Source organism: Lynx canadensis, chromosome B2, assembly GCF_007474595.2.
Source record: "Lynx canadensis isolate LIC74 chromosome B2, mLynCan4.pri.v2, whole genome shotgun sequence".
Lineage (NCBI taxonomy): Eukaryota > Metazoa > Chordata > Mammalia > Carnivora > Felidae > Lynx > Lynx canadensis.
The window spans coordinates 137,635,230-137,652,635 of record NC_044307.1 but is presented as its reverse complement, the minus strand read 5'-3'; the positions used below and the strand labels follow the sequence as shown (position 1 = coordinate 137,652,635).

The window sequence follows — 17,406 nt, the reverse complement described above, 5'->3', positions numbered from 1 at the left end:
TGGTTACTGTGGTTAATCTCTTACCGTGCCTAATTTTTAAATTAAACTTTATCATATGTGTGTCAAGGATAAAACAAAGGACATTTAGGATTTGGTGCCGCCCACAGTTTCAGGCAGGTACTGGGAGTCTTGAAGCATATTCCACATGGATAAGAGGGGACTACTGTATGTGAATATAACAAGCCAAACTATGCCTGACCTAATAGTTTAGATATAATTCAAAAAAATAAAAATATGCCCTTGCTGAACAAGTATGTTATTGCAGAATTGGAGGTGTGAAAAATAATATTATTTTTATTAAAAATGAAATAATAAAACAAAGAGCTTATCTTTGAAAAAAAAAACCTTTGAAATTCAAGGCAGTAAAAAGTAGTGTTGGGTTAGAAAATTACCATAATGATTTACAGTAACATGTAATCTTCTGTACTGTTCGGAGAACTCTTGAAAAGTTAATATTTGCCTTGCTGTCATAGGTTAATTTTGATGAGGGTGAGTTTGATTTTGGACTTAAATGCGTTTTCAGACCTTAGTTTGATTTCAGTGGAACCTTGGCCGTGAGTTTTCCCTGCAAACATGGTGTTGTACTTCTGAACTCCCTTGCACATATATAGCACAGGTCACTTTATGTGCTTGTAATACACAATTTGACTAATTCCAAATCCAAAGCTGCAGGATGGGTTAAAAAAAAAAACAAACACCAAAACACACAGCTGTTTCATTTTAGCTCAAACAGTTGTCTCTTTTTCACTCTGGTCAGATTTGGCTGAAGGCACAGTTATTGTTTGGCACAACGGATGGTTGTTTGGGCTCTCTTAGCCCTGCTGCAAGCATCAAACAGGGTTCTGGAGCCTAAACAGTCCCCAAACAATCAGATTCTGTTTTTTCATTATCTGTCTCAGAATTGAAGAGACGTGGCGATTGTGGCAGAAGTTTCTGGACGATTATTCTCGTTTTGAAGATTGGCTCAAGATTTCAGAAAGGACAGCTGCCTTCCCCAGCTCTTCCGGGGTGCTCTATACAGTTGCCAAGGAAGAACTAAAGAAATTTGAGGTGATTTTTAATTCCACATATTTCATCCTTATTTTGCAATGAGCATAGCCAGCTAGTCGTTGGCGTCTCAAGACATAAACTAACTGTTCGCCCACACGTTATTTGTTCGAACAACTGGGTGATGACTTTGTGGTCATCTTTATTACTGCCTCATAAGTAGGCAACGAAGGGAGGAAATGAGGTTTTTAGTTAAGAATGTCAAGAATTACAAATGAAGTCACAATGATAAGAAATTCTATTACAAAACACAAATCATGATTCCCCAAAAAAGATCTTGGCATTTTTTTATTTCATAATTCTTCACTATCAACCACCTAAGATGAGAATATGATGTTGTTTCATACTGTCAAAATCTCTCTTCATATATTTTTCTTGACTTTTGTTTTACCTAATTAGAGAATAGGTATATATATTTTTATTTTAAAAAAATTTTTTTAATGTTTATTTATTTTTGAGAGAGAGAGAGAGAGAGCAAGCACGAGCAGGGGAGGGGCAGAGAGAGAGGGAGACACAGAATCTGAAGCAGGTTCCAGGCTCTGAGCTGTCAGCACAGAGCCCAACGTGGGGCTCGAGCTCACAAATTGTGAGACCATGACCTGAGCCGAAGTCGGATGCCTAACCGGCTGAGCCACCCAGGCGCCCAGGTATATATATTTTTAAATCGTGGATAAAGTAGAGTTGGCTCCAGAATTAAGTAAGATAATTATAAGCCATTTCTAATGACAAATGAAGTGCAATGCCATTCTTGAGTCACTAAGACGTTTCAATTACATAGAGATGAAAATAGCAGGCAATATAATCGTATTCATGAAGGAAATGTTCACTAACTGACCGCAGTATCTGGCCTGTTTGTGTGACCTCAAGTCTCCTGTATCCCTGTGGGATGGTGATACCCCAACACCTGCCTCTCATTTTCACGGAGGAAGCCACATAGCCTAAAGTTCACCATGTTTCAATTTGAAGTTTCTTTTTCCATCAGTTCCACTGATAGGCAGATGTGTGCTCCTAGATACTGACAGCAAAGTTCTGGTGCATGTATCTTACAAAAGTCATTCTTGGTTACTAATTCTGCCTCAGGCTTCTTGAGATGTTTAAAAATAAGACTACAGGGGCGCCTGGGTGGCTCAGTCGGTTGAGCGTCTGACTTCGGCTCTCTTCTGCCGGCACAGAGCCTGCTTTGGATCCTCTGTCCCTCTCTCTCTGCCCCTGCCCCACTCATGCGCTCTCTCTCTCTCTCTCTCTCTCTCTCTCTCTCTCTCAAAAATAAGATCATGATGATAAAAAAAAAAAATAAGACTAAAAATCCAGCCAAATCCAGCTGAATTCATTTTTACCTTGTAATGTCAGTTTACCTGGCTTTTTTTGAGGCCAGTTAGAGTAAGCATGAGGTTTGGTTTTTGTGCTTGTGGGGTTTGTAATCAAAGAGTCATACATGAGCAGCTATCTGAATCTATAAAAATGCTCAAATGCTATGTAAAATAAATAAGACTTATCCTGATGTCTGAATATGGATTCATGTGTCACTCTGCCACTGAATTCCAGGAAAATAATTTTGTATCTAAAATGTTTTCCCTTTGAAAATTTCTAGTGCAAAACCACAGTGAGCTATACAGTAGAGTTGAGGTCCTCCCGGTGTGAGCCAGTGCTAGGGAGGTATCCATGTAATCCCATCTTATTATGCTGTGTTTCATAAAGGTTAAAACCTCCTCTAATTGGCTTATACTACTAAGCAGATTATGTACAGTCCTTTCTGATGCTATTTTAGACGCTCAGATTTTATGGCAAAAGTTAGCCATATGGTTAGCTTCTATAATAAATGATTTTATCATTTATCTTTTAGTTAATGTTCTTAAGAGACAGAAATAAACTAAAGAAAAAAACAAAACAAAACAAAATTTGAGGGCAGTCTTTGCCTGTTCAAATGCGTGCAGATTTGGGATGGACCTGGCTACCTACCCGTGGTGCCTGTCGTCACGCCAGTGGGAAAACATATTCTGTGACTCCCAATAATGGCAAAAGCTGAACTCTCCTTACCACTTCCTTTTCTGGAGAAATCATTTAAATTGTTTTGTAGAACAGGAGATTAGCTTTCCTAAGATGAAGTCTCTTAAAGCAACTCTCCAAAGGAAAGCCATATCTGAGGCACAGATGTGCTAGAAAGTAAACAGTGTGACGAGCCAAAGGAAGAAGAATTCGGCGATTTAGAGGAGTTCAGACCACTTCATCGTACGATTTTCTGTGTGTTGTTGGGGTAAACATCACGAATAAATCATACACATGAGTTTGAAAACAAAGCTTCATTTTATATTGGCCAAATGATTCTTAATGGAGAACTATGTTGTACTGCAGAGAGCAAGAAGAAAGAAGAAAGAGTTTACCTTTAGCAACTTGAAACTATTGCATAGGGTAGCCTCAAAAATAAATAGACACAAGAGGTCTACATTTTAATCATTTAAAAACTATTTTTTAATGTTTTTATTTTTGAGAGGGAGACAGAGTGACTGGGAGAGGGGGCAGAGAGAGAGAGAGGGAGACACAGAATCGGAAGCAGGCTCCAGGCTCTGAGCTGTCAGCACAGAGCCTGACGTGGGGCTCGAACTCACAAGCTGTGAGATCATGACCTGAGCCTAAGTTGGATGCCTAACCGACTGAGCCATCCAGGCGCCCCTAAAAACTTGTAATCATTAAAAGTGACAGTGTGGTTATGAAATTTGTCCCAGATATGTGAACTGTACCAAGAATGATGATTGATAAAACATGGTAGAAATAAATGATTGTAAAAATAAATAAATAAATAGACATTACAGCATATGGTGGTGCATAAGCTCTAAAATGTTTTATAAAAAAATGAATAACTCATGGGAACAACAAAAAAGAAATAGAGCATGTTCCAAACTTTTCTCTCAGGTTATGTGAATTTTACTATACTGTTTTTCTTAAAAGTTGATAACAGCTTGCATTTAGAAACCTTCTGCAAAGAAGTGTTTTTAGTTTTTTTAATGGACATCAGAATTGAGGCAGTTTCTAGATCTTTAGGAGATTGCATCTTTCGCAAATAAAGAGAAATTTCTGTTACAGACATCTTTGCTCAGTATTGACATCAGAAATTTTTGAAACTTTCAGTGCACATAAATATTTGTGTAATTAGTATGTTTCATGGGAAAATTTTTTCAAGCTGCTCATCATTTAAAAAACTATAATATATGAACATATGTATATCATACATGTGTATGTATTTGTATATATCCATACATAGTTATTAATATTTACCAATTCCTTTCATATTTTTGTTTGATCTACTTCCTTCCTTTAAGCCACACTGGTCATATTACTCTGCTTATTAATAAGGGGAAGTAAACCCTCATTAGAAATTGCCGTTTTTGGGGGCACCTGGGTGGCTCAGTCAGCTGAGTGTCTGACTTCGGCTCAGGTCACGATCTTATGGTCTATGGGTTCGAGCCCCACATCAGGCTCTGTGCCAATGGCTCAGAGCCTGGAGCCTGCTTTGGATTCTACATCTACCTCCCTCTCTGCCTCTCTCTCTCTCTCTCTCTCTCTCTCTCTGTCTCTCTCTGTCTCTCTCAAAAATAAACATCAAAAAATTTTTTTAAAAAAAGATGAAATTGTCCTTTCCCTGCCACTGCAGTATGAGGCCATATGGAGTGACAGCTCTTCGCCAGTGCCCTCTCTGACATGCTTCTGTGTGGTCTTAGGCTTTCCAGCGACAGGTGCACGAGAGCCTGACCCAGCTGGAGCTGATCAACAAGCAGTACCGTCGCCTGGCCAGAGAGAACCGCACCGATTCTGCCTGTAGCCTAAAGCAGATGGTTCACGAAGGCAACCAGAGATGGGACAACCTGCAGAAGCGGGTCACCTCCATCTTGCGCAGACTCAAGGTCTGTATCATGTCTTCTCTGTCTCTTAGAGGCCCAGAGGACAGGATTGAGCCACGTGAACACATTAAAGACATAACCTCAGTGATTTTGTAAGATCGGGATGGGAAGAGTGGTATCCAGAGTCAATTGAAATGGGAAACGATCGCAGAGTTCTCACTGCTGAGAGAAAATGACTTTCCAGAAGGACATTGGAACTGGTGGTGCCATCTCCATGTGAGCGTGTGGTCTTTAATTTTTATTGTTTCCTTTTGACATCCAGCATTTCATCGGCCAGCGTGAGGAATTTGAGACTGCGCGGGACAGCATTCTGGTGTGGCTGACAGAAATGGATCTGCAGCTCACTAATATTGAGCATTTTTCTGAGTGTGATGTTCAAGCTAAAATAAAGCAACTCAAGGTAATGTGGTCGTGATTTCTCAAATTGCGAAGAAGGTCTGAAGAGCAAGGGATTTGTAGATCCTTTTGTGAAGAACACAGTCAAGAACTTTTTTTTTTTAATTTTTTTTTCAACGTTTATTTATTTTTGGGACCGAGAGAGACAGAGCACGAACGGGGGAGGGGCAGAGAGAGAGGGAGACGCAGCATCGGAAACAGGCTCCAGGCTCCGAGCCGTCAGCCCAGAGCCCGACGCGGGGCTCGAACTCCCGGACCGCGAGATCGTGACCCGAGCCGAAGTCGGCCGCTCAACCGACTGAGCCACCCAGGCGCCCCAGTCAAGAACTCTTTTTAAAAAAATCATTCTTGATTGACAAAAAAATTCAGAAAATACTAAATATATTACAAATGAAAAAAGAACATTACCCAGAGACAGCTACCATTAACGTATATACTTTTAATTATCAACTTCATTGCCAGGGTGTTAGGAATCTTGTCTGTTGGCTGTTGTTTTTGTTTCTAGCACTTTGCTTCTAGCACCTTCAAATAGTTTGTTTGACCTCCATGTTCCAAAGCGATACAACTTTCTCATGTGGGGGTTTCATTCCACATAGTCCACATCCTTAGATGCCAAGTTAGTTTTTGTAAGCATATCTGACACGTTTCACAACACAGTTCAAATGCAGTGGCTAGTTAAAAATGTAAATAGGAGTGATATACCTTAGGAATAAGGAGCCCCCAAGAGAAGAGTGTTTTAACAACTTGAGTATTATGCAAGGCAGGTCGTGAAATTTTCTTCTCGAGACAGATTTTTTTTGAAGAATCATCATGTTGCCCATTAATTTTTAGGTCCAATAATAATAGAAGGAAGCTACCCTTAATCATAGATTCTTAGGATGAAAACATCATAAAATAGTGAGCCCTGATAGTGTGCCCAACCTGTCTCTTCACACCCTCCCCTTCCTCCACTGACTTCCAAATCATCTCACAAACAAATCAGTATTTTAAACCTTCAACAGGAAATTTCTACCAAGAGGTAGTTGAATCTTTTCTTTTTAGACTCTGGAAGAATCGCAGAACTTGTTACCATGCTCCTTTTTCCCCAGTAGCCTTTTCATTAATGGACAATTTCAACTATTCCAGAAACTATTTTTATGTTGAATTAAAATTTATCCCTGATACCTGTCCCCACTAACTTAACTCCTTTATTTTTTTAATGTTTATTTATTTTTGAGAGAGAGGGAGAGAGAAAGACAGAGTGTGAGCAGGGGAAGGGGCCCAGAGAGAGGGAGACACAGAACTCGAAGCAGGCTCCAGGCTCTGAGCTGTCAGCCCAGAGCCCGATGCAGGGCTCCAACCCACAAACCGTGAGATCATGACCTGAGCTGAAGTCGGATGCTTAACCAACTGAGCCACCCAAGCTCCTCTTAACTCTTTTTAACTGTATAGAATGAATCTAAATAATCCTCCAGAGTTCCTTGTTTTTCAGTTAGTTATAATCTTTCCTGGTTATGTCCTGAAACAAGAAAAGAATCATCTGAGAAGAATTGTATCATTAATTATCATTTGGATGGTTTTTCTTAGTCATGTTTGACATATGATCAGGAAATCTAAAATTAAAATATTTGCTGTAACTATCTAAAATGTTAAAGTTATTTCAGTGGCACCATACTGCTTACCATTGCTTTTCGTTAGGGATAACCAGTGCTATCAACTTTATGATGGGTTTGAATGTTTTTTCCTGTGATTCTCTACCCACACTGTCCTTGGTGGTAAATTTTATTAGCCAAAGGCACCTTTCTGGTCGTGGAATTCTGACGAGTCCATTTCTGACTCCTGTTCTGATTTAAAATTTTTATGTTTGACTTCAGAAAGTAATAGTCCCTTGGCTTGTCACTGTATATGGCAAATTCAATATCCCCCTGCATGGTTTTCCTAAATGCATATCTTATAATTATTTCATGTCACTGTGAACAATAGAAAATTACATGAGATTTATGCTCCCTAGGCCTTCCAGCAGGAAATCTCACTGAACCACAATAAGATTGAGCAGATAATTTCCCAAGGAGAACAGCTTATAGAGAAGAGTGAGCCCTTGGATGCAGCGGTCATTGAGGAGGAACTGGATGAACTCCGACGTTACTGTCAGGAGGTTTTCGGGCGCGTGGAAAGATACCATAAGAAACTGATTCGCCTGCCTGTATGTAACTTTTTTTCATTATCCCTAAACTGAAAGAAAATTAGTTACGTGGAGTTAGGTAGTATTGTACAGCGGGTAAAAGGCCAGACTCTGGAGCTAGAATGCCTGGGTTCCAGTCTCATCTCTGACACTTGTTAGCTACATAACCTTGGACAGATCACTTCACGTCTCTTGCCTTGGTGTCCTCACATATAACGCTGGTTTACTAATACTACCTACTTGGAGACGGGATTCCTTTGGACATGATATGAGTTCATATATGTGTAAAAAACTTAGAGAATACCTGGCACGTATCTTCTATGGAAGATAAAGCAGCTGCTAGAAGAATCAGGAGATGAAAGTGAGCCATGTAAACAGGTGCTCTGTTCATGAAGTTGTTTAGTTGAATTTTTTTTCTCTTCCATTTTCCTAACTGCTACCATGATCATATCACAAGATGTTATTATTACAATATTGAGAATATTCTGTGATAAAATGCATTTTGCATTTGGGATGTAAGGTAAAAGAGGACCAGCCAAAGTTTTATTAGTAATTTCCTTTTGTTCCTGAAATGGGCCATTGTGTGTCTCTTATGTTGCAGGTACAAGGCTGCCTTCATTTACATCATCTTACTTAATCTTATATCAATTATTTGAAGTAGCTTTCAATATTATTTAATATTGAATAAGTAAACAGTAATAAAACTGGAGCTTTGGTAGGTTAACTTACAAGACATTTTTAATAGTGATCAGAAGATTCTTATGTACTCGATGATAGGAAGTTGAACCCCGAGACTTGGTGAGGTGAGAGACAGAACAAGAAGTGGTAAGGGCATCATCTGACCGCTGCGGTAATGGAATTGGCTTGACTGCATTTCTAGCTCCCAGATGATGAGCATGACCTCTCTGACCGGGAGCTGGAGCTGGATGACTCTGCAGCTCTCTCGGACCTCCACTGGCGGGACACCTCAGCAGACAGCGTGCTTTCCCCCCAGCCTTCTTCCAACCCCTCCCTCTCACTCGCCCAGCCCCTGCGGAGCGAGCGGTCGGGACGAGACACCCCTGCCAGTGTGGACTCAATTCCCCTGGAGTGGGACCATGATTATGACCTCAGTCGGGACCTGGAGTCTGCTGTGTCCAGAACTCTGCCCTCTGAGGATGAAGAGGTTGGAGACGATAAAGATTTCTACCTCAGGGGAGCTGTTGGCTTATCAGGTAGGAAAGAGCTCTTCCTATAGGCCAACTCGAAAGAAAATGAAAAAGACTGAATATTGGATTAGAAATGTATAAGCTAAGCGGAATCATCGTCTTCCTTCTTCTGTTAAAGCCAATTGCACAAAATAGAATAATTGGATATCAATGTGCTTATCAGATACAAAACTTGGCATGACCATTGATTTATCCCACATACACTTCCATTCTTACTATGTGACAGACACTTTATAAGTATTGGGGGATACATGGTCCCTTTTGTCCTCAAAGAGCTTACACTCTAATGTGGAACACAAACAGATAAGAAATGGCTGTGTGAATTGTTGGTGCTAGGGCAGTAATGTACATGTGGTTGTACAGAAGCACAGCCAAGGGGTGACTAATCAGAGCTTTGAGAAAAGACTCTTGAGCTGAGACCAGAAAGGTAAATGGCGGTGAGATAGACACAGTGAAGTTCAGAGAAAGAAAGGAGAGGGTGCCCGCCCAAGCTTTATGACTAGCCACAGTGCTTTTGGTCACCAGAAGTTTGCCCAGAATGACAAGGCTGTAGATTGGGAGACACAGAGTGGACAAAGAGGAGGTAGAAAGGCAAACAGGGGCCTGGTCATAAAGCGACCTACTCACCATGGAAGGGAGTTCTCTCCTGAAGGCACTGGAAAGCCACTGCCGGTCTCTAAGGAGGAAGTGATATGATCAGATACATATTGTCACAGAGTTTGTCTCAATACTGTATGGAAGGGAGAACATTAGAGAAGAGCTCAGTTGGAAACATTTTATGATCGAGGAGAGAAATGATAGTGGCCTGAAGCAAAGAGTAGCACTGGGGATGGAGAGAAGAAGAGGGAAGTGAGAAATCATGAGAAGTCCCTAAGCGATGATCGATTGAATTGGGATTGAGGAGAATTTCGGACTTGGGCATCTTGGTGAAAGATGCAGGGAGCCCTAGGCCCTGAGGACCAAAAGAGGGAGAGAATGTTATGGGTGTCTGTGGGTCAAGGGAGGGCAGGGCAGTGAGAAAGGGGGAGGTGATGGGTCAGCTGTGCACACCCTGAATCCGGGATACTGTAGAATATACAAATGGAATCCCCAGCAGTAGATGCATAGGTCTGAAGTTCTAGAAGTGGAAATGCAGATTAGGTGGCCATCCACATATAAATGGTAATTGTCCCTGAAGGAATGGAGGAAATCACCCAGGAAGAGTGCATAAAGCAAAACAAGAGAGACAGAACCCCAAGAAACACACAGAGGGAAGGGAAGGACAGAGAAAGAGGGACATGGTAAGGAAAGTAAAAATAGAATAAATAATCAGAGGCCAGTTCACAGCAGTTGTAAATGCATTTCACGCATTTTCCAAAAGGCTGTCTCTGCTTGACTCTGATGGTTCACATTTGGATTCCCAAGGGTATGATCCTGTCTGAAAAGAAAATTACTTCCCTCGTTTCTACTTCGTTTTTACAGTATAGCCTACTAGGCATTTCTCATCTACAGCAGTGTGGTCTAGTACGTAGCCACCAGCCACATGTGACGATCAAGCCCTGAAATGTGACCGTGCAAAATTGGGATTTGCTGTGTCAAATGAACTTACAGGAATCCATAAATTTCAAAGACATGGCACAGAGAAAGAATGTAAAATATTAGTAATATTTATGTTGATTACATGTTATAATTCAGATGCACTGGTTTAGTAAAGTAAAGCCTTAAAATTATTTTCATCTGTTTCTTGTTACTTTTTTTAATGTGGCTCTTTAAATGAACCTTTAAAATTACATACATGGGCTCGCTCTATTGCTATGGGACAGTGCTGCTCTAGAATCTGACCATCTCGGTTGAAATCCCAGTTCTGCCGATTACCAGCCACTGAAACTTGGATAAGTAACTTAATTCCTCTGGACCTCAGCTTTCTTATCAATAAAAGGGGAATGAGACTTCCATGCTCCCTGTAGGGGTTTCTTCGAAAATAAATGAATGCTCAGAACAGTGCTTGGCTCATAAAACATTCTTAATGTGAGCTCTTATGGTTTATTTCAGGAAGCCTTTGGTGAACATGCTCACATGCCTCTGTATATTCAAGAGCTGTCCGTCTAGAATGACTAACTTCCTTTTTTTCCCCAGGAGAGTTATTTTCCTGCCACCAGGAATCTAGCTGTCAACTTAGACTGTGCTCTTTTTGCAGATGTAATGATCCCCGAAAGTCCTGAGGCCTATGTAAAACTCACAGAAAGTGCAATCAGAAATACCTCTGGTAGGCAAGCCTCCCTCTGAGCCTAAGCAAGCCTCCCTCCCTCACCTGTAACAAGCCTCCTCTCTGAGCACATCTGCTGAACCTCTCACAGCTCTGTGGCACCAGCATGTTAAGGGACCACCTTCTTCTCTTACTGCTGCAGTAGAAGCAAACAGACAAAAAAAAACCCCAGATATTCTGTTGCTCGACACCGAGAATAAGATTTCAGTAATCAAGTTTCAGTGAAATAACTTCTCAGTTTGTTCAATGAGAATGAGTCTCATTAGGTATAGACCTATGATGCCCATGAACAGCAGAACATCAAGTTGGAAGTACTCATCTTCAGCATCCGTGTCCGACGCCCTGCTTAACTGTAGCAGTTCAGTTGGTGACTTCCGGGGCTTGTAGACTCACGTCTGCCTCGGCAGTCAGGGCTCAGGGCCCCTGTCCCAAGTCCACCACCTGCATATGTGGTCTCAGGCCTGCCGTTCATCCTCTTGATCTCAAGGGCCACGTAGAAGACAAGGGGCGAGACCAGATGTTTGGCTCTAAACACAAATTATAATTGAGTTTAATAAGTCTTACCCTGTACAATAAAGGAAAATGGAACCAGTTTTGGTTAATGTTGCACTAGACAAACTATGGTTCGGGGTAAGCGATTTCGAGGAAGGTGGAGAGAATAGGGTTCAGGCACAATGATATAATATGAATTTCAGACTTCCTAGTTTACACTTACGTGTTTGAAGAAAAGCTAAAGGACAGGGAGCAAAGTAGCATTACCCTAACAGTGACTTCCTGCGTGACTCCCAGTGAGAGACCTCTTCCAGGTGTATTTAGAAGACCTTTTTTCAAAAAACAAATTAATAAAGCTTACTAATACATGTTCTGCTTTCACCCTGTGTTAGCTTCACTGTGACAATCAATGTTCTTGTTCAGTCCAAAAATTATAATACACACACACACACGCACACACACGCACACACACACTGACATTTCAAAAAGGTGTTACATTGAAAGGCAATGAGCCAGGAGTTCCAGACTATGACTAAGAGCATGCTTAGATACAAGTGCTAAAATCTCAGCTTTCTCCTGGTTTTGCTTTGGGGTTTAAACAAAAGCAAGCCAGTGGTAGTTTGGTATCTCCACCCATCTCTAACCTGAGTTGGTCTTTTCCTGGTTAACGTAAAGTCCTGCTTTAAATGAACGGTGCAGCCATCTGGGACTGTCTTCTACTGAGCACCGTCTTCTACTGAGATGCAGAAAGAAAACAGGATTGTATATTTTCCTGTGTGTTAAGTGCCTGCAGAGAGAGCACGAGAGATCGTTGTCTCCTGGGTTTGGAGGAGCAAAAGGTTTTTAGGAGAGGCTTGCCACAGCTACAGCATATAGATTTCCAGGGAACCAGCTGGAAGAGGAGCAGACACATGGGCTGCTAGAACCCAGTGCAGAGTCCTTTTGCAGCATCTGGTCGGCTGGGACTCTGTAGCCAAGTGCATTCATTGATTGGTCTGGTCACTTGAACTTCTAACTCACCAGCACGTTAGTACTAAATTTGCTTGGTAATTATCCACACGTACGCCATTTCTATACCACCTTAGCTGAAGTAATTTCTCAGGCTTCTCAATGAATGTCAGGGGTGTAAAGATTCTTGTGCTTCACACTGCAGGAGCCCCCAGTGCCTTAGAGTCACAGATCCGACAACTAGACAAAGCCTTGGATGAGAGCCGTTTTCAGATGCAGCAAACTGAAAACATCATCCGCAGCAAAACCCCCACCGGACCAGAGCTAGACTCCAGCTACAGAGGCTATGTGAGTACCCTGACCCTTGCGATCCCAATATGTACCTGGAAATCACAGTTGTGTGACAAAGAACGGTCCGTCTGTGGCGCAGGGCTTTCTGAGCTCTCTAAGCACCATGCCACCCTTGAACTCACGGGCTTGGGGTGTGTACAAAACGAAGCCCCGCTATGTTACCTTTTGAGTAAAACTGGTCCGTTCTCAGACCCACTGAACTACTACAATGACCAGCCTGTTCCTTTACCCGCAGAACTCAGTGAGATCCATTTAACTGAAAGCAACAAAATGCTTTGGCTCCCAAAAGTGATTGGCATTTTTCCAAATTCAGCTAATAAGTTTTGGGCCAAGGTTATCCTTGGAGCAGCAGATTTAGCTAATAGATTACTAACATGGAGATTTTATTTAGTTCTTCTCTGGGGTTTATTGATTCACTTACTGGCCTTGGGAATGTTTTTTATCCTCCGTTGTCAGTATGCTCATTTTGGAGAAAACAAATCTGACTAACAAGAAGGATTTGGGGAAAAGATGGCAAGAGATTGTATATATTACTAAGTTCTGTTTTCAAAGTTCCCACCTAGTAAAGTATATATTAACTTTATTTGCTCTGCTCAACTTACCAGCCAACTTTTTCCCAGACAACTACCCATTTTCCTGTATACACTTGAGCAAGGGAATGTAAACGTAAGTCTCTTCAATGGCTTATTCCATCTTTTCACACCCAAAGGATTGCCGAGTAAAAGGAAAGAAAAATTAATTTCCCTAAGTCTTGAAAACTCAACTTTTTGAAACCAAGGAAGAAAACTGGCCCTATATTTTTGGTGATATTAATGTCTTCACAATTATAGAAGAGTAATCAATCATGAGTTTAATTCCTGTCCAATTTGTCCTGTTAAACCTGTTTCTATTATAGTGAAACCTCTTTTTTTTTTTTTTATTAAGGTTTTGGGGAGCCTGGGTGGGGCCGTCAATTAAGTGGCCAACTCTTCATCACGGCTCAGGTCATGATCTCACGGTTTGTGAGTTCGAGCCCCACATCAGGCTCTGCGTTGATGGCAAGGAGCCTGCTTGGATTCTGTCTCTCCTTGTCTCTGCCCCTCGCCCACTTGTGCTCTCTATCCAAATAAACTTTAAAAAACATTTTTTTAAATATAATAAGTTTTCATGGTGACCATGCTGACATCACTAAGATTATACTCAACCTCAATCAAAAATAGTCCAAGTAAGCAAGGTGATTTGTTAAAGGCCTTGAAACGTGACCTTATGGTTGGTATAGGAGGAGTGCTTTGAATACTGTGCATGACATTAAATGTGGAGTTACCCTTTGATGTTAGAGTTGACTCCCTTAACACCTATTAAACATTGCTTCAGTTTTCTTATGAACAGCTGGCTTTAATAGTACTTTCTGCTTTTAAGTATTTTAATTATTTAATGCAAAAAAATGTTCCTTTGAGATTTGTGGTAACATTATTGTTCCCACATTTCAATTTAAGAAAGAAGAAGCAACTTGCCAAAAATTATACATTGTGTTGCCAGCTGAGAGCTCCGAGTTTTAAATCCCAGATTGCTTTTTCGTCTGTTTTGATTCAGAAATTTAAATTTTTTTTTCAACGTTTTATTTATTTTTGGGACAGAGAGAGACAGAGCATGAACGGGGGAGGGGCAGAGAGAGAGGGAGACACAGAATCAGAAACAGGCTCCAGGCTCCGAGCCATCAGCCCAGAGCCTGACGCGGGGCTCGAACTCACGGACCGCGAGATCGTGACCTGGCTGAAGTCGGACGCTTAACCGACTGCGCCACCCAGGCGCCCCATGATTCAGAAATTTAAAAGAGATTTTGAGGGATTCTCATGCAAAAGGAAGTATGCAAACTGTATCTTCAAGGCATTGCCTTGTGTGTATATGACTATGTCCTATGTTTAAGGAGCATGTTTTTGAGCTTGACTTTTTTTTTTTTAAGCAGATTTTTTTCCCCCACACACAACAGTGAAACACAACCGCTGTCCTTTTTAAGGAACTAGAAAGACATTTTCCCTAGAAATTCTTGCCGTCGTGGGAATCTGAGAATTCCGTGACGGGGCCTGTTTGCTTTGTCTTAACAGATGAAACTACTGGGTGAGTGCAGCGGCAGCATAGACTCCGTGAGGAGACTGGAACACAAACTGAAGGAGGAAGAAGAGAACTTTCCAGGCTTTGTTAACCTGAACAGTACGGAAACCCAAACAGCTGGTGAGTGAGTGGTGCTCAGTTGAAGAAAATGAAATAAAAGAACCTGAAGCATCTGTGTTACACTGTGCTGATCTCATTCCACACTGTTCTGTCTAGAGAACTTTCCTTCGTGTTACAGTGATCTCCTGACAGGATAGAGGGGTCAACAGAATCACAGTGTTTTCTTCCACTTGCCATTTATTTTATTTTATTGTTTTGTTTATTTTTATTCCTGAGACAGAGAGAGAGAGAGAGAGAGAGAGAGAGCGAGCAGGGGAGGGGCAGAGAGAGGGAGACAGAGGATCCTAAGCAGACTCTGTGCTGACAGCAGAGAGCCTCATGCCGGGCTCGAACTCATGAACCATGAGATCATGGCCTGAGACAAAGTTAGATGCTTAACTGACTGAGCCACCCAGGCACCCCACACATCCCATTTATTTTAATGCTCTGTCTCTAACATCTCTTGTCTGCCATTTTTTATGTATGCTCTCCCAGTTCTTCTGCAGAAAGAAACCAACTGAATGTTATCTTTGTGCACATTACCGCTTATTACTTCCTAAAACTCTTTATGGTATTAAATCCTATGTAGTTTTCTTTTACCGCATTACCATTAAAAATGCAGATAGGGGGCGCCTGGGTGGCTCAGTTGGTTAAGCGTCTGACTTCAGCTCAGGTCATGATCTCACGGTCCGTGAGTTCGAGCCCCATGTCAGGCTTTGTGCTGATGGCTCAGAGCCTGGAGCCTGCTTTGGATTCTGTGTCTCCTTCTCTCTCTGCCCCTCCCCTGCTCATGCTCTGTCTCTCTCTGTCTCAAAATAAATAAAAATATTTTAAAAATTAAAAAAAATGCATATAGGATAAACACAGCCACTATACTGGGGTTTTTTGTTTTTGTTTTTTTGTTCTTTGGGTTTTTTTGTGTTTTTGTTTTTTTGCTTTTTTTTACAGCTGACAACAACAGAAGTCCCTGTGAAAATTACTTTTCTTTCTGTTGCTATTTAAAGTTAGCCACCAGTGTATGTTTAAAGCATTTCCCACACATTCTGCCTGGAGAAAAACAGCTCCCTATCCTGTGTGTGTCATGTCCCGCCAGGTGTGATCGACCGATGGGAACTCATCCAGGCGCAGGCCCTGAGCAAGGAGCTGAGGATGAAGCAGAACCTCCAGAAGTGGCAGCAGTTCAACTCTGACCTGAACAACATCTGGACGTGGCTGGGGGAGACGGAGGAGGAGCTGGAGCGGCTGCAGCACCTGGAGCTCAGCACCGACATCCAGGCGATCGAGCTCCAAATCAAAAAGCTCAAGGTAGCTGCCCTTGGCCTCTCCCAGCGCGGCCAGCCAGAAAGCTGCCACGTGGGACGCCGGGTCCGATGAAGCCACTAGCTCTGGCTGGTCTGCTGTCACCTAGCAGCAGGGGAGCTGTGAACAGAAATGAGCAGGGATGCTCTCCTCTCCCCCAGCATCCCAAGTCAGTATTTATAGAGAAGGTTTGGAAGGGCAGAGAGATGCACCACGTTGCAGAACTAGCCCTCCCCCCCCCCCCATAAATAACCATGTATGATCTAATGACTTGGTTCCTAAGAGATGACCAATTAAAAGTTCACGAAACATCCAGGTACCTCTGGGACCTATTTAACCTCTTTCAAAGGAAATACGGAAATGACCAGGTTCCTGCAGGTCTCTCTCTAGAGCTAGAATAGTTTCCTCTCCAAGATCATATCTTGTGAGTTTGCAGAGACCTATTGAAATTGTTCGGCATTCTGGAATCAGCAGAACATCTGAAATAGATTATAGTAATGGCAGAAGGAATTTTCAGTGTAACGAATAAAACAAAACGAAACCATGGGAGTAATTCCAGTAAAACACCTGGCACGGGCATTTGATTTTGGCCTGGACGGGTGCAGTGCCCACGGTAATGTTCTTTAGCTCTGTCTCTAGGTCTTAATGGTCCTCCTTAGCAGAGCTCTTGAAATGCATTAATATGTGGGGACTTTTGCAAGAATACTGTGGATTGAGAGCTCAGTTTCGTTTTAATAGCTCCTTCAGTCCTTTCGTTTTGTTTGGAGAACATCAAGATGTGCTCTTCCTTAGAATGGAGTTACCCAGGTTCTCTAGGCTCAATGATTAAGCGTGCTGCCTTTGTGTCTCACTGGTTTCATGGACGTTATTTCTTTGGGGGCGACGTTTTTGTGGCTTATTTCGGTTGTTGTTTGGTTTAAATTGTCAAACAGAAAAGTTTGTTGCTCAAATGTCTTCATATAGAACAGCTGCTGCACTAGCCCCATCAGTTTCCGGATGAAGCATCAGATGGGAGATGTGATTTACATTATCTGGATTATAAAATGCATTTTTCTCTAGAGGACTTAAATTATTTTAGTTCGTCTCTGGGAAAGTGTAAGGCAGTGTGCACTATGACCAAACTCCTTAAAAAGTTGATGAAGCAAATGTTGGCCAGAGTCTGAGACCTGAGTG

General features: G+C 41.8%; 1 protein-coding gene across 1 annotated transcript in view; it reads left to right on the top strand.

The window, feature by feature from the left end:
- SYNE1 (spectrin repeat containing nuclear envelope protein 1) overlaps nucleotides 1-17,406 on the top strand; it is a 480,852-nt gene that overhangs the window by 447,654 nt on the left and 15,792 nt on the right. The window contains 9 exon segments of the mRNA XM_030316617.2: nucleotides 900-1,050; nucleotides 4,764-4,946; nucleotides 5,206-5,343; nucleotides 7,330-7,521; nucleotides 8,381-8,714; nucleotides 10,885-10,953; nucleotides 12,599-12,741; nucleotides 14,829-14,955; nucleotides 16,028-16,239. Coding sequence (XP_030172477.1) covers nucleotides 900-1,050; nucleotides 4,764-4,946; nucleotides 5,206-5,343; nucleotides 7,330-7,521; nucleotides 8,381-8,714; nucleotides 10,885-10,953; nucleotides 12,599-12,741; nucleotides 14,829-14,955; nucleotides 16,028-16,239 — 1,549 coding nt within the window.